At 40.8% G+C, this 27,259-nt stretch overlaps 1 protein-coding gene across 1 annotated transcript in view; it reads left to right on the forward strand.

The window, feature by feature from the left end:
- Positions 1-27,259, forward strand: part of LOC130478326 (deleted in malignant brain tumors 1 protein-like) — a 377,479-nt gene that overhangs the window by 312,783 nt on the left and 37,437 nt on the right. The window contains 5 exon segments of the mRNA XM_056850473.1: positions 16,553-16,867; positions 17,143-17,156; positions 17,529-17,835; positions 25,561-25,900; positions 26,743-27,060. Coding sequence (XP_056706451.1) covers positions 16,553-16,867; positions 17,143-17,156; positions 17,529-17,835; positions 25,561-25,900; positions 26,743-27,060 — 1,294 coding nt within the window.

Consider the following 27,259-nt stretch of genomic DNA (forward strand, 5'->3'; position numbering starts at 1 on the left):
ACTGTACTAAGCTCTGAATGTGTTGATTATGTAGTTGATTATCTTTAAATAAAGGCCTTGCAGAATTAGACATTGCAGTTCTCTATAGTGTGAGAGGATTTTCTGTTTCATATTGATAGCTGTAGCTTGCAGCGGCATTGTCAGGACCAGGCGTTTACCCCTAGCATCCCTCAAAAGCAAATTCATCCAAGCAGGTAGCTCTGAAGCAATATTACTTTATTAGGAGCAAAAAGGTAAATAAAAGAACTGACTGTCTACAAAACGAAGAAGGCTGTTAATAACGATACAGAGGAAAATGCATGCTTAAGAACACTTGAGGTAGAGAAATCAAAACAAGGTGAGGTCACTTCGAGATAAGGCACAGGCAGCGTAGACCAAGGACGAATGAACTGTACACAGATTATACCAGTATGAGAGCCAAGGCCGTCTGGCAGAAGCATGTGAACCAAGGCCATCAGGCCTACTTATGTCAAGAGCAAAGGCCTGAACCAGTGAAGGCCTGACAGGCGTTTGTTATTGTTAAATTTAGTACAATTGTCATCCAATAATAACCATGTAAAGTGAATTAGGTTGAGAGATACTCAACGGCATTCTTGGCAGAGTGGGGATTGAAAGTAGGTATCCCATCTCCAAAATTCACACTCTCCTGCTTTCATCAGTCACACCGGGTGACTTTGGGTCAGTCACCTTCTCTCAGCCTAAACTACCTTGCAGAGCTGTTGTGAAGATAACACGAAGGAAGGGAGAACCATATATGCTGCTTGAGCACCTTGGACAAAGAGCCGAATAAAAATTTAGGCAGGTAGATGCTTAGATATTTAGAGCCAGTTCTTCCAGAGCAAATGCAACTGAAAACATTTCATTGTTCTTGGATCCAAGCCAGTTTTATTAACTGAAGCTTAGGGAAAGATATCTGTGAGACCAAGAATATAAAAATATCAGGAGGCCAAGAAAGATGGCAGCATAATTTGAGTGGAACAGTGAATCTGGCGGATGTACCTTGTTTGCATTAAAGAAACAAATACTTAGACCTCAAAAATGAAATCCGCATTTTCGTTGTCAGTGAACCTAAATGTAACATAGATGCAAATAAATGGAAAGAACTGAAAATGCAATAACCTGCACATGCACACTGCCTTGAACAAAATTCTGATATCCATTTGGAACAATGCAATGTTCTTAAATGTGTTAGTTCCTTCAGAAACAAGACCAGATGAAACTCCTAAATCTAGGTAGAAATTTAGAGATGAATTACAGGAATCCATTTATCACAATCCCTCTGGGTGCATGCTGAGGGAGAGAGAGCTTGCTTGTTTGTTTGGCAGAATGTGTATTTGGAATTTTATTTTATTTTCCTTCTTAGTTCCCTTTTACTTTTTTTTACCTCTGAAGAAATGAGACACCAGAAACTTTTTCAAGTTAACAGAGAACAGAGATTTATTAAACACTATACAAGGGATAGATTTGGAGGAGAAACTGTAGTTAAGAAATGCCTAGAACCACAGCTATTTTTATAAATTTCACTTCAGAGAAGGCATAGATCTTAGATGGCTTAGATGGTACAGAATTACAATTCTTAGATTAAGTTCACAATTTCAGTTCAGTTCCCAGAATTTCTTATAGATGTTTCTATTCAGACTCTGCTGCCTAGCTAACAGAGAAGTTAGAGATCATACAACCTCTCCTCCCCAGAGAAACAGGGAAGAATGAGGATTTCTCCTCAAATCTCTCTTCTAGTTCTCACTGTATAGCCCACATCTGTGGCAGTAATCCCTTAACAACATTCTTCCCAGAGCCGATTCCCTTCCAGTGACCTGAGAATGGGTCCCTTTCCTCTCAATCTCTGCCTGTCACTCCACAGGATTTGTTTTACCCCAGTTTAGGCAAATCTGAACCCTCAAGTTCCAAAAGTCAAACCCAGCTACTGAGTGTTAAGAGTGATAAAGTTTATTGTCTGCGGCCAAAGGCCATCACAATCCACCACACAAAACATTATAAAATATCATAAAATAACTTTAAAACATCGGTTCTTGTAGGTTATCCTGGCTGTGTGACCGTGGTCTTGGTATTATCTTTCCTGACGTTTCGCCAGCAGCTGTGGCAGGCATCTTCAGAGGAGTAACACTGAAGGACACTCCTCTGAAGATGCCGGCCACAGCTGCTGGCGAAACGTCAGGAAAGAAAATACCAAGACCACGGTTACACAGCCCGGATAACCTACAAGAACCGATGAACTCTGACCGTGAAAGCCTTCAACAATAACTTTAAAACAGTCTGACCCACAAGAAACTAGTATTTAAATATGTTACTTTCCCTGATTAGAAACAGCATTAGCTCGGATTTTCTTCGCTGCTAAAGTAAAGAGTGACACTTTGTAGGTAACATCAGGATTGGCACCTGATAGGAGAAAGATCAGCTTCTCTGAATCTGGAGAAAGATTTAGGCCCTTTAGAATCACTCCGAGGAATTGAAGTCTGGGCTCTTTGTAAAGAGGACAGAATAAGGTGTAATGAGATAGGTCCTCTGGAGCGGCTCCACAAATACATAGGCAAGAGGCCCATGGTCTTCGGGAGTAAACACAGCTACTGAACACGCAGGGTACCAAAATCGGAATGCAGTTCCTTCAGAACTGAGAGAGTTCCTTAGCTCTGCCCACTCCCTTTCTCTGAGCTTCTCTCAAAGATTAACTCTTTGTTCGTCACACCATTCCTTCCGAAAACAAAAGCATTTATTAAAAAAAGCAATTAACAAAGGCATGTCTGCTATCTTGTTTAGGATAAGTACCTCTTATCACAATTTCATCTTTCATGAATCAGGGACTTATTTCCCTGCTGACTTTTTTCTGTAAAAAAAAGTTAAATAGATGCATTCAACAGTGCACTTTATTTCACTGGATTGTACCTGATGCTCTTACTGAATTCATGAAATGCATTCAAGGAGCAAACATAATTAGCTTTGGGTGAAACTGTTAGCATTCCACCGTATATTGTAATATCTAACTACTTAACCTATAAGACATTTAACAGTACACTTCTGAACAGTGTTACACTCTTCTAAGCTTCAGTAGACTTAGAAGAGTGTAACTCTGTTTTGGATCACGCTGTTAATTAGAATGATCTTCCACTTGGTCAGGTCCTTATGCTCAAGGGAAAGAAACCGATTATGCAAAAGGTATCACACCAGCAATGCGGAAATATTCAATAGAGGTGAAAATAAGATATTGTCAGAGCTCATAATAGCATAGGGATTAAATTATCTGATTGGGTAATATTATTGTAAATAAAACTCTACAGAGCATGCTTGTTCCATTCAGGCCTTCATTACATGTTTAAGCAGTTCAGAAGTAAAATCAATAAATACAGAATGTTAATGTTTTAACAACAGATGACATCTTCAGTTACATGGTCCGAAATACCAATGTGGTGATTGTTTTGTCACTTTTCCCCCTAAGATCTTTCCAATGAGAATCACTTCAAATATAGGATTGGCAGTTAATCTGTTGAAAACTGCTTCCCCATGGGGATAGCTTAGGGCTGTCATGCCCCCAATTGGGTTGGGGGGGATCCCCAGCCCTGAGTTCCTGTTCCCCACCACAGCTTAGAGTGGCATCAAGGAAAAATTAAAATAAATAAAATATTTTAAAATTTGAAAACTACCAAAATCACATGCATGATGATGTCACTTCCTGGGAATACATGGAAGCAACAGCAGTAGCTCTAGGAATCACCAAATACTTTACAGTAAAACCATAGAGTTTTCAACAATTCCTAGAGCTACCACCATCATTCAGGATATTCCCCAGGAGTGACATCATAATGCACATAATGCCCCTCACAATGTCCCTGGCCCCTCCTGCTGGTTGCTAGACTTGGCCTGGCACTCTAGGGTATCTCCATGAGGAGACTGCAACATCTGAAAACCACTTTCCGCATGTCCATAAGAGAACACCTGGCTCAGACAAAGCCTGTTCTAGCCTGTTCAGTATCCTGTTACGAATTATGGCTAACAAGATGTTCCCCGTAAACCCACTAGAAGGGGTAGGGCTAGGAGGCCATAGCCTTCTACCAGTCGCTTCCCAGAAACTGTCTCTGAACACACAAATTCTTTTTATCTGTGGATATACCTATCCTCCATGAATTTGTCTAATCCACTTATAAAGCAATCTAAACCACTGGCCATCACCACATCTTGTGGCAGTGAATTCTACACAAGAATTGTGTACTTTATTTTCTCTGTCCTAAACCTGTTGTGCCAGTGACTTTCACTGGGTGACACTGAGTTCCAGTATTACTTGAGAAGGATAAAAAGCCCACTCTATTCACTTTTTCCACACTGAGCATAATGGATTAGCTTGATTCTGTGAGGAATCTTCATGCCAGCCTTCCTGGGAGCTTTGCTGCCCTAGACATTTTCCAAGAGATTGGGCTAATCACCCCCTCCAAGTTGATACATCCCCCAAGTGGATTCATAATGGTCTGGAACTACTTTATGGTAGATTTATACTCGCATTAAACATGCTAAGTTTGGGAGATCAACGTAAGTATAATTTCTTAAAATGTTGAAGACACAGAAAAAAGAAGCAGTGCAGTGGCATTTTATTCATTCTAAAAGAGAAAATATTTCATAAGAATTTTCGGTCAGCAAACCCCAATTTTCTATTGGAAAAACTGGGGGTGGGGGGAGTCCTTGGGAAAAACATTTTTTTCTGCATTTTTCCAGGCTTTTTCTGGGCTTTCACATCTCTGGTCAAGGTCAAACAGTGTTTCATGTTAAAAATATAACCATTGCTCTGTTTCCTCAACCATTATCCCTAGTCCTTATGCCATTTGTTTTGGAGTAATGGAAAGGGAAAGTGTATTTTGGACTAAGGCCCCATGAATGTTGAGTCCAAACCATGTCTAGCCCTCATTATGTATATATCAGATGCTGCCAGTTCCTTGAGTAGTAGAAACACATCACCCTTTATGACCACTGCTAGCATTTTTGTTTCAGCAACTGATGACACTCATATTCATGTGTAAGTACGATCTAGCGAAATGTATTCATAACTAAGATTACAATCAATTATTGTGACTAGCAGTAAGTGACTCTTGGCCAAATTAAATCACTGTGCCCATGATCTCTATTTTAATGTACTATGGGATATCGTTGTAAACTTGGAGATGGGGAGTAGCTGTGTTGGAACTTACTAGTTGAGCTTGGAAAGTTCATGAACATTCTAACTCCTAGTAAAATTTAAAAAGGCAATATAGAATGTGCATAGACAGTCCTCTGAATCCTGACCTTTCATTAGTGATGTAAAGCAAATGATCTCAGCAGATGCAATTTTGTTTCACCAAACTGCATGTGCCAAAATTCCATACACTGCCGTTAAGAGTACTAGAGTCTTCTCATTCTGTTCATGTTGCCACCTTCATAAAGGCTACACTTATAATAGAGAAATTATGTACTATTATATAACAGCTGCTGTGGAATTTGATTTCATTCCAGGCACAATGATGCACGGTTAAGGATTAAAGCCGAACCATTTCATTTTTGAATCGCTGGAACAGTAAGGTGGGAGGGGATTCTCTTCCTTATGTTGCTGTGAACCAGCAGAGAAGAAACCTCAGGCTCCCCACAGGCAGTATGTATTTATCAGATTACCTTCCTTCTTTGAATTCCAGGTTTTTTTTAAAAAAAAATTATTATTTTTTAAATCTCAGTACCATGTTCAAATTAAAAAGTAAATATGTTTCAGATTAATAAAAAGCCTCAGTGCCACATTGTATTCCTGAAATGGACTTTTACTTCACAACGCTGAAACCATTATGAAGTACGTGGAATGAGTACAAGATGAAAATGTTTCTCTGACCCTCAGAGTTATTTTGGGTTTTGTGTTCTTCAGTAGTTATTCAGAATATTTATTTTCTGCTTTTCTCTCCTAAAAGATCTATGCTAAGGGCATACAACAATAAAGGCATAATCACAATACTATAAAAGAAAAAAATACAGCTTAAACATACAAACAAGAATAAACAACTGCATTTTGGGCCAGTCCTGAACCCAGAGGGACTTACGTTTTGTCAGTAACACAAAATAAGAGTGGATGAAGTGGGTTTTATTTAAAAAGGCATCTAAATCTGGTCTCCCTATGGAGAGGCACAGATAATTGTAAGGAGGGGTTACATATTATACAGCCTAATTAGTGCACTTTGATTGGGTCAAGGAGAGGAAACTCTATTTGACTGATGGATGTACTTACTAATGGGCTTTTCACTTTCTAACGGTAACCTTCCTTAAGGTCTCTGAAACTTTTCATAGGTCACCAAGGTTCTTCTTTTTTCACTTCTTTTAGCCAGCCTATTGCAAGAACTGACAATGGTTACCAGCTGCTATTTTTTTTAACCTTGGAGTGATTCAAATGCCATTTTTCTCTTCTTGTAGAGATGTTCATGAGTACAACAGATGCAAATCCAGTTTTGATAAACAGTTAAACTAGAATGGGCTGGTCATCCTAGGTCATACGAAAGGCAGAGTAAACCAGTGATAAGGCATTTAACAGATAGGTTTACATAAGCAGCAAAATTTCTGATGGCATCCTCTTGCAAAATTGAGGATTTATCATCAATAGCTATGTGGGACCTAGGGTTGCCAGGTCTGGATTGGGAAATCCAGGAGATTTTGGGGGTGGAGCCTAGGGTGAGTGGGGTTTGGGGAGGGGAGAGACATCAGAGGGGTATAATGCCATAGAGTCCACCTTCCAAGGCAGCCATTTTCTCCAGGGGAAGTGATCTCTTTAGCCTGAAGATCAGCTGTAATTCCAGAAGATCTCCAGGCCCCACCTGGAGGATGGCAATCCTAGGACCACAGAATGTGGATATTTATGCTGTTTAACAAGCTATAGATAAATAGCTGTGGGGGGAGAAAATTGGTGACTTTTAGAGAAAGATGGCATGTATTTGTACAATATTGGAACAAGATTAAACTGAAAGTAAGAATACAAAGAGAGATTCCTAAGTTACTTGAGTGGTCAGAGTAATTAATATCTTGGTTGTTTATCTATGTCTTACAGTGCATTCTATGTTTATACTTCTGTTTTAAAACCTTGTAAAGTTGCAGTTGATTGCTTTACTTTTTGCAGTACTGGATATATATATGGTTTTCCTTTCCAGTGTGGCTGCAAGGGACTCTCCTTAGACAGTCACCAAAGTTTGGTGAACTTTGGGACAGGGGGTCCAATTTTATGGGCCAGCAAAGGGGTTGCCCCCATTCTCCAGTCATTTGCGAGCTGAGCTGTCCATCTGTTTTCAGGTTCAGAAGTTCAGCGTTGCCGAAGACTGGTGGAAAGAATGATTGACTGGCTGGCGCCTCAAAGTCTGGGGGCTCAATTCGTATCTGGGGGCACATAGCATGATGTCCATGCAAATTAGCTTCCAAACTGAGGGGAAAAGCTTAAATGCAAGAAAAATAAGGCACAGAAAACATTTCTTTTGGTGGCAAATGACACCCTGTGAACAGTCCTTTATTATTGTCACCAAAAATCTGATTTCAAGAGATGGTCATGGTGTGGGGAAATGAAGCCTTTACTCAGGGCGACTTTGAGTTTGACAGCAGGTTTTTTTTTGGGGGGGGGGTGATATTAGAGCCAGCTGAAGTCTCGACCACGAGGGCTGTCTGAAGGATATTGCTCATCCTTGTGGGTGAGGGAGTCTCCTTTGGAAGCCTGGTGGTGTGAGCAGCTGTTAAAGCCAACTATGGGGCCCTAACAAAACCAGTCAAAAAAAGAGAGAGAAAGGGGAGAAAGCACAGAGCCGTGCCTCTGAACAAAGGCGAATAGCCAAACCCGAAAAAGCCAAATAATTATTCAGTAAAACCCAAACACGAATATTGCCCAAACAGCTAATTTCTGGTTTATTTTTGGTTTGGGTATATCGATATGCACAACCCTATTTAGAACTATATATTAAAAGACAAGGAAGTGCATACTAGCAGCTGTATTCCCTTTCAAGTTCACAAAATGTGTTTAATGTAAAATGTTGAAAGGAAAGAAAGGACAGGTAGTTCTGAGAACTTCCGATTGTCAGCAATGCATGCTTGCCAATCATTTACACTTAAACCAAGCTCCCTTTGTTTCACAGAGAGTCTGATGGATATTTTGAAAAGAGATGTTTTTACAGGAAACATGTTAATGATCATGCCAAGATTACAAAGGTCAGACTTAATGTCACTTGTTATGCTTCCCACTTTTGCTGATTTTAAATTAATCTTTCCATTATACTGACTAATCTTTATTTTCAGTAGTGATTCTAAGACTAAGTGGAAGCAGACACTGTTTATTATTCTTCTAGTTGTGAAAGAAAATCTTTCGTTTGAACTGAATGGACACCACAGTCATCTGTTCTTGGTGCCATGTTTCCAACACATTCAGCCATGACACCCTTTCCTAAGAGTTTGATTTTAAGGTTACAGCACCAGTACCAGATCCAATAGATTCACCAATTTAATGTGTAAGCTAACATTTCCATTTCTGCGGAAAATCTGGAAGGCATTAGACCTGTGTATGGGAGTTTGTTCTCTTTCATTTTTGTTATTAATTCCAAAATGGTTCTTGTAGGTTATCCGGGCTGTGTGACCGTGGTCTTGGTATTTTCTTTCCTGACATTTCGCCAGCAGCTGTGGCAGGCATCTTCAGAGGAGTAACACTGAAGGACAGTGTCTCTCAGTGTCAAGTGTGTAGGAAGAGTAATATATAGTCAGAAGGGGGTTGGGTTTGAGCTGAGTCATTGTCCTGCAAAAGTATCAAAGGTAATGTGCTAATCATTGTCCTGTAAGTATCAAGATAATGTGCTAATAAGTATGTTAATGTGGAACCATTGTATCCTGAAGTGATCTGTTAACTCTTCCTACACACTTGACACTGAGAGACACTGTCCTTTAGTGTTACTCCTCTGAAGATGCCTGCCACAGCTGCTGGCGAAACGTCAGGAAAGAAAATACCAAGACCATGGTCATACAGCCCGGATAACCTACAAGAACCGATGAACTCTAACCGTGAAAGCCTTCCACAATAATTCCAAAATGGATTGTTTCATTATTGGGTTGTTTCACATAGATTGGTTTCATTATTGTTTCTTTCATCATTATTGCTTTCTGTTCATAATTCTATTTCATTATTATTTCCCATTGGTTTCGATGGAAGACACCCCCCTCCCTGTATCGGGTCTTTACCATCCAAATCAGACAAAACTCAGGATTATTGTTGTATTCTCCAAGGACACCCACACTGACAAATGTCAGACAAGTAGAATAAACTTCCTCTCCTTTTGAGGAAATGAATGGCACCCATGTTTAACATTAAAGTTTACGAGAGAATTGATGGGGAAAATTCCAAACAGTATCACAGATAGCACTGCATTCACTTAGCTTGAAGAACAGTAATGTGAGGAAGAAGCAGGCTGACAAGGCAAGGGAATTTGGTGACACCAGGAGGGTAAGGTATCTGGGCAGGCAGGCAGCAGAAGGAAGACCTTGAGATAAGTTTTCTTGGATGAGGAATAAGATTTGGAGAGCTGAAGGCAAGTGAAACTTGGACAGCAATCGTAAGCAAGTCTACTCAGAGTCCTAGGGAAGTCTACTCAGGACAGTAGTCTTCCAGGTTACTTTCAGGCAGTAATCTTAGGATGGCACTGTTGGAAGCTCAGATGTCTGTTGCCAAATGTGTGACGTGCACAAAGGATGGCCATCCTACATGGTAGGCTGGAACTCAATGCATTTTCGCATCGCCTGAGTACTGTGATTGGACTTTGGCATGTTTGCTTCTCATGCCGCTCGATTCCAGTCATGTGGAGAGAAGCCTCCCTGTGGAGTAACTCTCTTCACAAGCACTGTTAGCTTTCGGAATATTCTATTGAACATTCACACAAGGTAATCAAAGAACTTCTGTTCTAGCATAGTGTAACGGTTCATGTGTCAGACTTGGATCTTGTAGTTTTGGGTTCGAATCTCTGTTCTGTCATGAATCTTGCTGGATTCAAGTCCAGTAACACTCTAGAGACTAACCAGAATTTTGGGGGTATAAGCTTTCAGGAATACAGTTGCTAGTAGGTATTTCCTTGCCTTTTAGTATGTCATAGCTTTGCATTTATGAAAATTCATCATATCAAAGTGTTCAGCTATATAACCTCTATGACCATTAGTGGATAACCGTGTATGATCTGCAACATATGAATGGTCTTGGCTGAAAAAGAAATGTAACCAACTGTAAAATTTTGGGAACTCAGAAATGCCATATCCATTTTAACTGATTTACAGTGCAACAATCCCAAACCAAAGTCTCATGGCTGGTCAAGGACAGACCCACGTGGGGTTCACTGAAAATTATTTAACATTTTCAGGGATATAGTTTTCTTTTCTTTCAATTTATTTATTTATTTATTCTTTGATTTCTATCCTGCCCTCTATCCCTGGCCAATGCCGGGCTCAGGGCAGCTAACATCATATATTAACATTAAATATAGAATGTTATATAATATATAATAACAATTCATTGCAAGGGATCATAGGGCCATGGCAGAATCCATTTTAATGGGAGTCACAATGTAACAATGCAAAGAATATTAACATTAAATATAGAATGTTATATAATATATAATAACAATTCATTGCAAGGGATCATAGGGCCATGGCAGAATCCATTTTAATGGGTGTAACAATTGTTCTCCTTCCTTATAAACAGAGTTTTATGATAGCTTTATGACAAACCAATTTATTACATGGATTTATTATCACATAGATAATTGCTGGATTAGAAGGAATTTTAACAACAAACCTAATTGTAATAATCAGAATTTAACAGAAAATGTTCCAGCTCCTGTGAATCTTGTACTTCTGACTTCTGCATAGAAATGTCATACATGGTACTTCTTGCATTTTCTGGCATTCTAACATTCTGCAGACAGTTTCCACCCCCCTCCGTATCAATTTGTGTAGCAGTTTCTGCTGATTAAGGGCTCTATTTTGTCTGCATCTGATATAATGTGGTTAAGGTGTCAGACTAGGATCTGGGAAACTCAGGTTCGAATCCACACTCTGCCATGGAAAGCTGCTGGGGGACCTTGGGCCAGTCACACACTCTCAGCCTCCACCCTGGCAAGTATTTGGATGGGAGACCTCCAAGGAATACCAGGGGTGTGACTTGGAGGCAGGCAATGGCAAACCACCTCTGAATGTCTTTTGTCTTGAAAACCCTACGGGATCGTCGTAAGTCAGTTGTGACTTGATGTCAAAAAATAAATAAATGGGTACTTCTAGCTGAAGAAAAACCAAAACCATTCAGTTAGTTTAATGTTTCTGCTTAAATAAAATGACCTCTCCCAGTTTGTAGGGGAGGGGCTGTGGCTCAGTTTGTAGAGCCTCTGCTTGGCATGCAGAAGGTCTCAGGTTCAATCCCTGGCATCTCCAGTTAAAGGGACTAGGCAAGTAGGTGATGTGAAAGACCTCTGCCTGAGACCCTGAAGAACTACTGCTGGTCTGAGTAGACAATACTGGCTTTGATGGACCCAGGGTCTGATTTAGTATAAGACAGCTTCATGTGTTTTTTTAAAAATAGGATCTAGCCATGAAATCTATGCTACAATTAATCTGTTAGTCTTCAAGCTGGTATAATACTGCTTTGGAGCAGGCTAAGAATTCCTTTGCTAGTGAGTAACTACAGTATTCTGCCTCCCCACACATTCAATTATTCAAAAGCAGGTTGCTTTTGTGCACAAGTTCAAGCAGGACTTTCAGATATAAGGGCTAAATCCATTACACCTTTTCTCCAGTGGGGGAAAAACTCCACTCCTGGTTTTCTCTCCCCCTCCTCCCTTCCATTGCCCACTGGCACCTCAAAGGCAAGCAGGGGGGAAGGGAGTGGTGCTGATGTCACACAGGTGCACAGCGTCACTTCTGGCAAAAACCGTAAATGAAATCATAATGTCAGGGTCAACACTGTATGGTTTAACTATAGAGATTCAAAGAAGCCTAGGATATCACCCTAATACCATGTAGTCTCTTGCAGGTTTTTGCTGATGGTGATGTCACACATTGGCATGATACTAGCACCTCCCCCTCCCCCCGGTTTATTCATAGAGTTTTGGCAAATTGTAGAACGTCGTCCCAGACATCCTTACTATTGCTGCAATCCAAGTCCTAAACTGGCCAAGAGCGAGTGGCAGCAGCATGAGCCTGATCTTTTCTGGTGGTGGGCCATGGGCAGTTGGGCTGCCCAGCATATGGCCTGGGCAGGTGTCCCTGCTGCCCATTGGCTAAGACTGCCCCTGGCCATTGCTGAAAAATCCCTGATTCTAGTTGCCTCTCACCCCATCTCCACAGGTGAAGGCATAACATTTCCCCCTGGAAGTGATGTTGTGTGTGTGTGTGTGTGTGTGTGTGCGTTCATGTGTGCGTGCCATCAAGGCACAGCTGACTTATGGCGACCCCTGAGGTTTTCGAGGCAAGAGAAGTTCGGAGGTGGCTTGCCTTTGCCTGCCTCCGCGTGGGCTGAGAGAGTTCTGGTGGAACTGTGACTGACCCAAGGTCACCCAGCAGGCTTCATGTGCAGGAGTGGAGAAACAAACCTGGTTCTGCACTATACCACACTGGCTCTCTTGGAAGGGACGATAGTCCCCTCTTTTGTTTTTGTTTTTGCCATCAAGTCACAGCTGACTTATGGCAACCCTGGGTGGAGTTTTCAAAGCAAGAGACGTTCAGGGGTAATTTTCCATTGTCTGCCTCCATGTCATGACCCTGGTATTCCTTGGAAGTCTCCTATCCAAATACTTGCCAGGGTCAACCCTGCTTCTGAGATTTGATGAGATCATGCTAGCCTGGGCTATCTAGATCAGGATTAGTCCCCTCTAGAAATCTACAATCACTATAGTTTTATGGCAATTGCTAGAGAGATGTGATTACACTTCCAGGTTTTTCCCAGAGATGATGTCATGATGTTGCCAATAGTGGGTATTTTGCCAATGGCTGCCAGAGTGTCACGGGGCATATGGCAACCTTAGTGTAGATCTTTGTTCACCAGAGTGATACTATCCCTGTATCCAACCTTGGATTGTAGCCTGCCTTTATTTCTGACATGTTAGTTTTCTATTTATTTAGTGGGGTTTTCATGGTAGAGTGTTATTTCATGTGTCCTCACAGGAAACTGAGACCAGGGCCGGATTTAGGTTTGATGAGGCCCTAAGCTCTTGAAGGGAATGGGGCCCTTTATATGGCCAGCTGTCCTTTGTCAACAACAAATTGTCACTCTTTTTTGTGTTGAATATATGCTATATGGTAATTTATGGACCTAATAGGTATATAAAGCCATTTGTACACAACAAAATATGAGCAAACCAGTGATATTTTAGGGAGCAGGCTAGCAGGTGGGGCCCATTTCTTACATCATAGGAGCCTACACAACACAAAACACTGTTGCTGTATGTAGGTTTTATTTTATTTGTTTTTTATCTTATATTTTGGAAATGTACATCCAGTGTTTTTTTCCTTTAATTTTTTTTTGGGGGGGGGTCAAGAGAGTGGGGCCCTAAGCTATAGCTTGTTTAGCTTATACGTAAATCTGGCACTGAGAGGCACATGTTTATCCAAATAAATTTATTTGCTTTTACTTGGAATAAGTTGTTTCAGGTTTGTTTGTTTATTTGTTTGTTTGTTTTGGCCTGACCTGATAGCCTGGAAATTCTCCCAGCATGGCTACCTCAAGGAAGCAAGTTAATTTTCAACCCCTGGCACCTTCTGTTTCTTCTTTTCTCATGTCAGCTCAAGCAGGATGCTGTTCTGAGTCCTAACTGAGCCAGAAGGTGTGGCTGTAAGCATCTTCTATGGATGGTGATAATGAAAGACCCTTTCCCCTGGGTTTTTCAGGGTTCCCAGCACCGTCCCCTGCATCCTGACCAAAGACAACCTTTCTTTTACATCCCCACAGATGTCAGTGTGAAAAGGCAGTTGTGTATTAGGCAATTAAGGTTCCAAATTACCAGAAAAAAATCTGGCTGGTTCTGGTACTGCAAGCGACTTGTCACCAGGCCCACACTGTGAACCCCAGATTTGCCCCTCAGCTCCTACTCAAGGGCTCACACCTACGGCCCCACCAAAGCTAAACACCAGCATTAAAAAGGGTGATCGGTGTTGTGCCGAACCACAGACGTTTGGGCGACTGCAAGAACTTTGCTGGCAGCATGATGACATCACTTCTAAATGAGTCTCCCACCGGTTGCCAGTCTTAGACAGCACTAGTCCAGCTACTCTCCTAAAAGCTCTCAGCTCAATTTTTGCATCTCTTTCTCTCTCCATTATGCTACAGAGAAGACCCATTTCTTTTGCAAGACCTCTCTAGGACAGGGGTGTCGAACTCATTTGTTAAAAGGGCCAGATATGATATAAACGTCACTTGGACGGGCTGGACCATGTGTACCATAAAGTTTAATGCCGGAAACCAGGGGTACAAACTTTATAGAAGAAACAGGCAAAGCCAATTAATGATATTCTTTTTACTTTATTTTTTTCTTAAAATACAAACACGTTTAAAACAGCTACATTCTTACAGTATTTTCTTTTATTTAACAGACTTTGATAATTGACACCTTGGGAGCATGATGGGGGGGCTGGCAAGGCATTTTGAATTTAACCTCTGAGCATTCACAGAGTGCAAATTCAACATTCACCAAGAAAAAGCAGACAATTCCTGCACAAATACTTAGGTGGAATGTCATTTCATCACACCCTCCTCTGCCTGCATTTCCTCTGGCTCCACCCAAGTTATATATCTGCAAAAAAAGGTCACCCTAGATGGACCTCAGCTGCTGCTGGCCTGCAGCAGCTAGCCTGCAGGTTCTTTCTCAGTTCTGTCTTCTGCCAGCACAACTTTTTATAAAGTTATAGCATGAAGAAAGTGGATAGAGAAATGTTTCTTCCATAATGAATTGAGGATTACTCAGTCTGTCTGGCTGATAAGATGCTGGACTAGATGGACCCGTATTGACACTTTTTATTTTCTTATTCTATTAATAATATATAAGGTTGCCAACCTCCAGGTACTAGCTGGAGATCTCCAGCCAATAGAGATCATTTCCCAGGGAGAAAATAACCCCTTTGGCAATTGGACTCTATAGCATTGAAGACCCTTCCCTCTCCACACCCTGCCCTCCTTAGGCTCCACCCCCAAAACCTCCCACCAGTGGTGAAGAGGGACCTGACAACCCTAATAATGCACCACAATGATTCATAAATAGCTGTCTTTCTAGCAGCCTGTTTTTTGGCATGCATATTTCTGATACAGATAGGGACAAATAAAGGAATACCACAAAATCTCCTTTGAGATACAGCTATTAAAATAGAAAGCAATGTTTAAAACTGACGCTTCCATATGTGTAAATGTATTTTAGAATAGATAGGATCCATCCAGAAGACATTTGAAAAACAGAATACATAGTTACATCTGGAAGTTTGCATTTCCTGGAGCAGTTGCATCAGGTGGAATTATGTGTGCTCTCAAAGTATTTTTTAAATGTTTAACACTGACCTTCCCAGAGCAATAATATTCAGCAACTCAATTTCTGGGGAGATAGATTATGAAATGTAAACACTCCAGACTTCCTTGGCATAGAGTTGGGATTTCAACAAGAAAGATTAAATTACATTAGCTCATGCCTTCCGGTACAGGTTAGAACTTGTATAAATTCTGAAACTTGCCATTCCTTTAGGTATGCAGAAAGCATGAGTTCCCAAATATTCTTCTTTTGGATGCTCTTAATATATGCTGCTTTCCTTCATAAATCAGGTATTGTGTCTGTATTGTCTAAGCTATTTGTGTTGGGGATTGCCTGATTGCATCTGAAGTAGAATTTAGCTTGAAACTAGTACCACATCAATCTAAGTAAAATAAATATCAGGAAAATAATTTCATAATGAAGCGCAATAAAATTAAAATTTTGTCTGTTAATGCCATGTGTTTGATGCACAGGGGGAAAGGGATAAAAGTCCATCAATGGCAAAAGTAAAGAGATGCTAATTTTTTTAAAAATGTGTTTTGCACATAGCGTGAGTTTACAGCTCTTGCTTAGAAAAAAAATGTCTTATTTTTCTCTGTTTTACTGGTACTTCTCATGAGACTATTCAAATATAATATAGAAAAGGCAGGTTTTTCAGACAAATGAAAAGTATATTTCAGAGGCTGAAAGTTTGAGGAACAGATTCACATGAATATGTACAAAAGAGAATTGAAAAAATCAAGACTTATATGTTATCTTTCTCTTTCTTCACTTTTGGACCTCTGTTCTGTTCTCTAGCAATTTCACATGGTACTGGGCTCTCCAAATTACACAAAGAAACTTTTGCAAAGTTTTCTGTGGATATAGTCAGTCCTCTCAGTTAAGGCATCAAACAAATTGCATTACCTCCTATTACCTCTTTCATAGACATGCAAACACACTCAAGTATTATGGCTTAGCATTTCTAGGAAATATAGAACAGTATTTGATGTACCCTATTTTACTCATAAATGCTTCTTTTATGTTTTGGAAAGGTGCACAGCAACTGCGTCTTGCAAATGGAAAGGACCAATGTGCTGGGAGAGTAGAGGTTTTGTATAAAGGAGTTTGGGGTACAATTTGCGATGACAACTTTGGTATAAATGAGGCACGCGTAGTATGTGAGCAACTTGATTGTGGAGGCCCAGTGGAGGTGCTGGGATGGTCTTATTTTGGAAACGGCTCAGGACCCATCATGCTAGATGAAGTACAGTGTGAAGGGAATGAATCCTTCATATGGAACTGTTCTCATTCTGGCTGGTACAAAAATAATTGTGAACACAATGAAGATATCGGTGTCATCTGCTCAGGTAACATCTTCTGTCCACTTTCAAAAAATGCAGGACTTTTTCAATTGCAAGCAAGCATCAGCTATATCAAAGTATGGTGTTGCAATCAGAACTCCAAACAAAGCAACTATTGAACATGTAATACAGTCTCATTTATTCAACTGGCTGGGAACGGTATTAAAAATATTTAGACAATAAGAAGTTGGATAAACAGGGAAGTAATTTAGATGGTGTTATGCTGGCATTCAGAACAAATTAATTTGGATAATTAGAAGAGTTGAACAAGTAAGGTTCAGATAACATACCGGTAGTTCCTAATATACATAACAAATATGTTCAGTACGATAGATTCAAATCTTTTCAGGTTATGAAAGGTTAAATAAATCAAGAAAGCAAATGTACCTCTGTTCTGTTCTCTAGTAATTTCACATGGTACTGGGCTCTCCAAATTGTACAAAGAAACTTTTGCAAAGTTTTCTATGTATATGTCAGTCTTCTCAGTTAAGGCATCAAAAAAATTGTATGCATGCATTACCTCCTATTACCTCTTTCATAGACATGCAAACACACTCAAGTCTTGCCAGAGTATTATGGCTTTGCATTTCTGGGAAATATAGAACAATATTTGATGTACCCTATTTTACTCATAAATGCTTCTTTTATGTTTTGGAAAGGTGCACAGAAACTGCGTCTTGCAAATGGATGGGACCGATGTGCTGGGAGAGTAGAGGTTTTGTATAAAGGAGTCTGGGGTACAATTTGCGATGACAACTTTGGTATAAATGAGGCACGCGTAGTATGTGAGCAACTTGATTGTGGAGGCCCAGTGGAGGTGCTGGGATGGTCTTATTTTGGAAAAGGCTCAGGACCCATCATGCTAGATGAAGTACAGTGTGAAGGGAATGAATCCTTCATATGGAACTGTTCTCATTCTGGCTGGAACGAAAATAATTGTGAGCACAATGAAGATATCGGTGTCATCTGCTCAGGTAACATCTTCTGTCCACTTTCAAAAAGTGCAGGACTTTTTCAATTGCAAGCAAGCATCAGATATATCAAAATATGGTGTTGCAATCAGAACTCCACACAAAGCAACTATTGAACATGTAATACAGTCTCATTTATTCAACTGGCTGGGAACGGTATTAAAAATATTTAGACAAAAAGAAGTTGGATAAACAGGGAAGTAATTTAGATGGTGTTATGCTGGCATTCAGAACAAATTAATTTGGATAATCAGAAGAGTTGAACAAGTAAGGGTCAGATAACATAGTTCCTAATATACATAACAAATATGTTCAGTACTATAGATTCAAATCTTTTCAGGTTATGAAAGGTTAAATAATCAAGAAAGCAAATGTACTTACACAACACTCAGGGTAATGGATTCATTCATGGGAATCTTACCACATCTGGAACTGTGCTGTTGTGTGTATGTGTGTGTTAAGTGCCATAAAGTTACTTCTCACTTATGGTGACCCTATGAATTACTGATCTCTAAAACATCCTATTATTAACAGCCTTGCTCAGGTCTTGCAAATGGAGGGCCGTAGCTTCCTTGATTGAGTCAATCCATCTCATGTTAGGTCTTCTCCTTTCCCTGCTACCTGCAACTTATCCTAGCTTTAGTATCTTTTCCAGTATATCTTATCCTTATCTCAGTATCTTATCCTAGCTTTAGTATCTTTTCCAGAATCTTTTCCATCTTCTCATAATGTGACCAAAGTACAATAGCCTCAGGTCATTTTAGCTTCTAGGGAGTGTTCAGGCGTGATTGGATCTAGAACCCACTTATTTGTCTTTTTGGCAGTCCAGGTATCCTTAAAAGTCTCCTCCAACACCACATTTCAAATCAACTGCCTTTCTTCCTGCCAGTTTTCTTTATTGTCCAACTTTGACCCTCATATATAGTAATGAGAATTCTATGGCATGAATTATCTTGATCTCAGTCACCAGTGACACATCCTTAAGAATCTCTTCTAGCTCTTTCATGTTGCCCTTCCTAGCCTCAATCGTCTGATTTCTTGGCTGCAGTCTCCCTTTTGGTTGATGATGGAGCCATAGAATAGCAAATCTTGACAAATTCAGTTTCTTCATAATTAACCTTAAAGTTGTGTAATTCTTTAGTAGTCAATACTTTTGTCTTCTTGCTGTTCAGCTGTACTCCTGCTTTGGAACTTTCTGCTTCAACCTTCACCCAGAGTTGTTTGAAGTCTGCACTATTTTCTGCCAGTAATGTGGTGTCATTTGGATATCGCAAATTCTTAACGTTCCTTCCACCAGTTTTCACTCCACCTTCATCTAAATTTAATCCAGTTTTCCTTATGATATGTTCTGCATATAGACTAAATATACAGGGAAATAAAATATATCCTTGTCTGACACCTCTGCCAATTGGAAACCGTTCTGTTTTTCCATATTGTGTGCTATTACATACTGGTTAATCTAGTATCACCATCTATGACTAAGAACTTGTTAAAGGAGAACATGTAAGCAAGAGACAGCTATTGAAATGAATGTTTCAGCAGCATGCCTAGTTGTTATATAATGCTATTAAACCGCTCGCTAACTCAGCTGAATTCCACAAAATACAGTATCAGATAGAGATGTGAGATTGCAGATAATCTCAGGGCTACATGCTTAACTAAGAGAGTTCCCATAAAAAACATGTGTAGGCACAATCATTTGTACAGAGACCCTATTCAGTAGCAATACAAATAGTAATTTCTGTTTTTGAATTTACAGCAGCTGGACCTCGACCAACAAGTAAGCATGCTTATTTATGGAACGTCAAGAAAAATCTACTTATAATATTGAATTGTCTTTTCTAAATACAAAGCCAATGGGATTCCAATCACATTCAAGGGGATAGTAATCATCCATAGTCCATACTTCCTTCTAGATTTGCTGCCGCATTCTCACAAGTTTTGTACTTGTACACCCTTTTTTCCCCCTGGTGTTCCAACTATTACATTATTACAATTCTGGATGGATGCTTGATATATAACTTTGAGCATCAGTTATATGAACTTTGGTTTATGGACACTTACATGTTATGGTCCATCTTATGCATTCGGTATTGTATGTCTTACTGTAATAATTCATCATACGTTGATATGTATAAAGTGTAATATAGTTTGAAAAAGAATACTTAGAGTGATTAGTGGTTGTGTAGTGAAAAATAATTTTCCTGTGTAGGGATTTCCATAACCTTATTTCAGTACACCTCTTGTTAATAGTACCTGGAGGTTGGCAACCCTAGGCCCAAGAATCACTGCCACCACTACCCCCCCCCACACACACACACTAGACCCAATGCAAGGTGGGTAGGAGGTGCTCCTGGAAGCTGGCTGCTGAGCCCCAGACAGGGCAAGCATGAGTGACCATCCCTGTGGAGTCAGCTACTTGAGCCCGGATGTAGCAGGTGCAAATGATATGGAGCCAGCTGCCCAAGCCGCAGACAGGGCATGCTTGAGAGGCCACCACTGCTGAACCAGCTGTCTGAACCCCTGATAAAGTGGGAGCAAGTGGTCACGGCTGAGCCAGCTGCCCAGGCCCTGGATGTGATGGAAGCCTGCTCTTCTTGTTTCCCCCCCTCCATCAGAGGGTGGAGTTGTGGGTGTTCAAATGTGCCCCAGTGCAAGGCCAGGGAGAACGCCCCCTGTTGCCCATTGGCTAAGACCACCCCTGCAATCTATCTTATATTTACAGGAAAGTAAATCCCTTTGATTTTAGTCGAATTTACTTGGAAGTAAGTATACTAAAGATAGTTATTAACACCCTATTTCCAAGTGCCCCGTACCTAAGTACATTACATGGAAGTAAGTTTTTGTGACATCAGTTAGACACTATCAGGCTGTCATCCCTAATCCAATTGTCCCCATCAGAGATTCTATACACCATAAGGTTATGTGATAGGGATTCCAACACCTGGTGGGGAAATTCCTGGAGATTTGGGGTTGCAGCCTGGGGAGGAATTTCAGAAGGGTATAATGCCATATAGTCCACCCTCCAAATCAGCCATTTTCTCCCCAGAAGACTGTAGTTTGGAGATCAGTTGTAATTTTGGGACATCTCCAGGCCCCACCTGGAGGTTGGCAAGCCTAATGTGCGCTCCCTTTTATTTGGTTCTTAAATTAGCACTGGATGTAAGGCTCTTTTTCAGGTCCTAATTAATAGCCTCAGATAGGGCTGACAGGTCCCCCCTGGCTGCTGGTGGGGGATGGGGTGTGATGGGTTTCCAGATACAGGTCGGGAAACTCCTGGAGACTTGGGTATGGAGCCTGGGGAGGGCACGGACCTCAGTGGGATACAATGCCATAGAGTCCACCCTCCAAAGCATCCATTTTCTCCAGGGGAACTGACCTCTGTAGTCTGGAAATGAGCTGTAATTCCAGGGGATCCCCAGGTCCCACCTGGAGGCTGGCATACCTAGCCTCAGAAATTGTTTAGGGGTAGCCACACACACCCAATATCTTTAAAGGTTACTGGAGAGTGCAACTTGAGTTAGGGGTTGTGCACCATCAATCCTCAAGGATTGTTTGGGGACAGGACACATATCAGTGTAAAGGACCCTGGAGAGGGGCATTTGACTTGGATTATGTGCCCCATCAGCCACATGCCCACAATCCCAGCTTCAATAACCAACCAACCCTTATATATAGCACCAAGAGAGAGAAGTAAAAATACAGGCCTCTTTGAGCTGAACTGCTCAGGTTCAGTCTCCTCACACACTGAACCTCAGCAATGAAGAGGTAGAGGGAAAATTTCCCCATCTCCCACCATTCCTTGCAATCCCTCACTTGCAAAAATATAGAGTTTCAAAGGTGAGAGAATGGGAGCTAACTGGAGCTGGGAGCTGGGAGGTGGATGGGAGTGTTAAAAAAAAGTCGAAAAGGGCCAGGGAGTTCCATACAAGAGCCAGACATCAACTAACTTGCTGGAGATGGAGCAAAAGAGAGGCCGGAAGCATAGTCACAGAGAGAGAGAGAAAGGAGGGGAGAGTAAAGCTGGGGATCCAACATTCCTCTGCCTGTCATACAGTGCATGAATGGTCTCTGGAGTGACGGAAGCAAATCTGGAGGGAAAAAACCTAACCTATTGGATCTGCGATATTTTATGGCTCTTGCTGTATTTGTAAGGGGTCAAACATTACCATAAGAGCAGATGTTCAGAGGTAATATTAACCTTGACAAGAGGACAATCTATATTTCATTTGTTAATGTCCATGTCTACAACCCTAGCTTGAAAGGCTTCTTCTTCTCTGTCTTTTTAAATTAGGTACCTCTCCGTCATCTACTGAGTGGAGTGTTACAACTGGTAAATATAGAGAACATTTTTAAAGAGTTTTGAATGCAAGAGTTCATTGTATAGTGCATGCATGGTCTCTGCAGTGGTGGCGGCAGATCTGGAGGAAGAAACCTAACCTATACATCTGGGATATTGATGGCTCTTTCTGTTTTCGTAAGGGGTCAAACAATATTCCTTACGAGTGCAGATGCGCAGAGGTCATGTTAACCTTGACAAGAGGCTTATCTATCATTTCATTTGTTAATTTCCATGACTACAACCCCAGCTTGAAATGCTCCTTTTTCTTGTTGAGAATCGAGGCAAATTACGAAATTCAAAAACAGAGCAATAAATACTGAAACATAGACAATAAAGTAATAAGACTGAATTAAAAATTAGAAAAGAATGCAAAGAAAGTATACAACTTGCAAAAAAGAATGCAATAACAATATGCACTCTAAATCAATATGTTCGCTGAGTGCTAAACCAAGACCCCCAAATAGCTCTTCTAGATAGTCTCAGCCTGTTGTGATTGTATCAGGTTTATATGTTGTGATTTCTATGTCAATGTGCGTCTATGTTGGGCTTTAAGAGGGGAGTGGACATATTCATGGAGGAAAGGAGTATTCATGTCTATTAGTTTGAATGGATACTAGTCATGCTGCTTACCTATTCTCTCTAGTATCATAGGAGCATTCCTATTGTATTGGGTGCTGTGGAACACAGGCAGGATGGTGCTGCTGCACTCGTCTTGTTTGTGGCTTCCTAGAGGCACCTGGTTGGCCACTGTGTGAACAGACTGCTGGACTTGATGGGCCTTGGTCTGATCCAGCAGGGCCTTTCTTATGTTCTCATGTATGTACACTTACTTTTATTGAATCTTCATTGCCTTTTTGTTGCCCATTCATGCAAGAGGCTGATCTAAAATTTCATTTGTTATTGCCCATGATTACAACCCTAGATTGAAATGCTTCTTCTTCTCTGTCTTTTTAAATTAGGAACCTCTCTGTCATCTACTGAGAGGAGTGTTACAACTGGTAAATATAGACCGTTAATGCATGGCTTGTGTGTCCCTGTGTAATTTCACTCTTCTTAATCCTGCTTTCTGAAAAATAAAATGCATGGTGCGAGGGGAAGCCCATCCCCGACAGTAGCAGCGGAGGCGGCGGCAACAGTTTTCTGCCCCCCCCGACCCCGTGCCCTCTCTCTTCCCCACTCCCATGCCTCGACCGTCAGAGGAGCCTCCACCCGGTTATGGCTTCCTCTTGCCTCCACCCAGGGGATGACGGAGTGGCGGCAGGCCCTTCAACCAGTCGTCGCTGCCTCGACCTGCCACTGACTTCCCCTCACCTCCTCCATCCTCGGGGTATAGGTGAGGGGAAGCCGGTGGGTCAAGGCAGCGGTGACTAGTTGAAGGACCCACCACCGCTCTGCCGTCCCCCGGTGGAGGCTCCTCTTCTGACAGTTGAGGCATGGGAGCGGGGGGGGGGGGGAGAGGGCACACGGTTTGGGGGGGAAGGGCCGCCGGAGCTGCTGCTGTCAAGGCTGGGAAGTGGCTTCTCCCAGCAGAGGGTTGACCCAGAAGCTTGGACGCACTGGCAAGAAATCACGGTTGCAGCATGGCAGCAGTTATCAATCAACCAATCTTTATTTTATGGTCATTTGACCAGTTAAAATCGGCAGCAGTTAAAATCGGGACATACCCAGAATGGGGAAACCAGGGGAAATTCCGGTAGTTGGTGGGTTGAATATGCTGCCAGGAGACGGCCATGCCTGTCGACAGGGGAGATTCGGTTCATTCCCGGGAGAAGCAAAGGACAAAACGCCCATGTGTTTTCGGGCAATTATAACTTTTTAAAATCAATTCTTCCATCCACTACAGAGAATCCCGTTTCCTCAGGTAAGCAATGGTGGGAGAGTAAAGCAGGGGATACCACCACACCTGGTCTGTTGTAAAGTACATGCATGGTCTCTGCAGTGGTAGTGGCAAACCTGGAAGAAGAAACATAATCTATAGATCTGGTATATTGATGGCTATTTCAGTATTCGTAAGGGGTCAAATATTATTCCTTCCGTGCAGATGTGCAGATGTCATGTTAACCTTGACAAGAGTCTTATCTATCATTTCATTTGTTAATGTCCATGACTACAGCCCTAGCTTGAAATGCTCCTTTTTCTCTGTCTTTTAGAATTAGGTACCTCTCCCTCATCTACTGAGTGGAGTGTTACAACTGGAAAATATAGAGAAAATTTTTAAAAAGTTGTTTTTTAAAAACAAGAGTTCATTATTATATATTGTTTCAATATTGTATGTTGGTTTCATTCTTATGAAATTCAAAAACAGAGAAAAAAGAATACTGAAACATAAACAATGAAGTTTACAATAAGACGGAATTAAAATTAGAAAAGAATGCAACAAAGTATAGAAAGAATGCAATGACAATATGCACTCGAAATCAATATGTTCTCTGAGTGCTACACCAAGAAGCCCAAATAGCTCTTGTAGATAGTCTCAGCCTGTTGTGATTGCATCAAGGTTATATGTTCTGATTTTTATGCCAATGTGCATCTACGTACACTTACTTTTAGTGAATCTTCATTGCCTTTTTGTTGCCCATTCATGCAAGAGGCTCATCTTCCATTTGATTAGTTATTGCCCATGACTACAGCCCTAGCTTGAAATGCTCCTTTTTCTCTGTCTTTTAGAATTAGGTACCTCTCCCTCATTTACGGAGCGGAGTGTTATAACTGGTAAATATAGAGAACATTTTTTAAAAGTTTTTTTACATTTTTAAACAATAGATCAGCATTGTATGTTTGCTTGGAGCTTGTCTATTTATTTGATTGACTTCATTTAATGTCTGTGTTTCTTGTTGAGAATCGAGGCAAATTACGAAATTCAAAAACAGAGCAATAAATACAGAAACATAGACAATAAATTAAGCAGTAAGACTGAATTAAAAATTAGAAAAGAATGCAACAAAGTATACAACTTGCAAAAAAAAAGGCAATGACAATAGGCACTCGAAATCAGTATGTTCTCTGAGTGCTACACCAAGACGTCCAAATAGCTCTTGTAGATAGTCTCAGCCTGTGGTGATTGTATCAAGGTTATATGTTCTGATTTTTATGCCAATGTGCATCTACGTACACTTCATTGCCTTTTTGTTGCCCAATCATGCAAGAGGCTCATCTTCCATTTCATTTGTTTTTGCCCATGACTACAGCCATAGCTTGAAATGGTCCTTATTCTCTGTCTTTTAGAATTAGGTACCTCTCCCACATCTACGGAGTGGAGTGTTACAACTGGTAAATATAGAGAACATTTTTTTAAAGTTTTTTAAAAAAACAAGAGTTCTTTATTATATATTGTTTCAATATTGTATGTTGGTTTCATTCTTAATTCTTTCTTGCATCTTGATCAGCATCTGAAGCATCGGAAAGCCGTTCATACATAAGACTAGCCGATGGAAAGGGGAACTGTGAAGGCCGCGTTGAAGTCTATCACAATGGAAGCTGGGGAACAGTCTGTGATGATTCTTGGGACATGCAAGATGCCCAGGTTGTATGCAGACAGCTTAACTGTGGAGAGGCCCTTTCCGCTCCTGGAGACGCCAAGTATGGTACAGGCTCAGGTCAAATTCTCCTGGATGAAGTGCAGTGCCAAGGAAACGAAACAGCCCTAGAAGAGTGCTCGCACAACGGATGGGGAGTCCAGGATTGTAAACACAAGGAAGATGCCGGTGTCCACTGTACAGGTATGCTGTGTTATTTTCCATATGCACCAAGGTGCATGAAATCTAGAGTTGCTTAAACAAATATTTTATGTCATTCTGCCTTTTGTAAGGACCGGGTTTCACTGTCTTTTTTCCTGTCTTTTTATATTAGGAATTCTTCCATCCACTACAGAGACTCCTGTTACCTCTGGTAAGTGATGATGTAGCCTTCCCTCACATTTTTAAACAATATATCAGCATTGTATGTTTGCTTGGAACTTGTCTATTTATTTGATTGACTTCATTTAATGTCTGTGTTTCTTGTTGAGAATCGAGGCAAATTACGAAATTCAAAAACAGAGCAATAAATACAGAAACATAGACAATAAATTAAGAAGTAAGACTGAATTAAAAATTAGAAAAGAATGCAACAAAGTATACAACTTGCAAAAAAGAATGCAATGACAATAGGCACTCGAAATCAATATGTTCTCTGAGTGCTACACCAAGACGCCCAAATACCTCTTGTAGATAGTCTCAGCCTGTGGTGATTGTATCAAGGTTATATGTTCTGATTTTTATGCCAATGTGCATCTACGTACACTTCATTGCCTTTTTGTTGCCCATTCATGCAAGAGGCTCATCTTTCATTTCATTTGTTTTTGCCCATGACTACAGCCATAGCTTGAAATGGTCCTTATTCTCTGTCTTTTAGAATTAGGTACCTCTCCCACATCTACGGAGTGGAGTGTTACAACTGGTAAATATAGAGAACATTTTTAAAACATAAAAAAAACAAGAGTTCATTATTATATATTGTTTCAATATTGTATGTTGGTTTCATTCTTAATTCTTTCTTGCATCTTGATCAGCATCTGAAGCATCAGAAAGCCGTTCATACATAAGACTAGCCGATGGAAAGGGGAACTGTGAAGGACGCGTTGAAGTCTATCACAATGGAAGCTGGGGAACAGTCTGTGATGATTCTTGGGACATGCAAGATGCCCAGGTTGTATGCAGACAGCTTAACTGTGGAGAGGCCCTTTCCGCTCCTGGAGACGCCAAGTATGGTGCAGGCTCAGGTCAAATTCTCCTGGATGAAGTGCAGTGCCAAGGAAACGAAACAGCCCTAGAAGAGTGCTCGCACAACGGATGGGGAGTCCAGGATTGTAAACACAAGGAAGATGCCGGTGTCCACTGTACAGGTATGCTGTGTTATTTTCCACATGCACCAAGGTGCATGAAATCTAGAGTTGCTTAAACAAATATTTTATGTCATTCTGCCTTTTGTAAGGACAGGGTTTCACTGTCTTTTTTCCTGTCTTTTTATATTAGGAATTCTTCCATCCACTACAGAGACTCCTGTTACCTCTGGTAAGCGATGATGTAGCCTTCCCTCACATTTTTA

This window comes from Euleptes europaea, chromosome 5 (genome assembly GCF_029931775.1).
Source record: "Euleptes europaea isolate rEulEur1 chromosome 5, rEulEur1.hap1, whole genome shotgun sequence".
NCBI lineage: Eukaryota > Metazoa > Chordata > Lepidosauria > Squamata > Sphaerodactylidae > Euleptes > Euleptes europaea.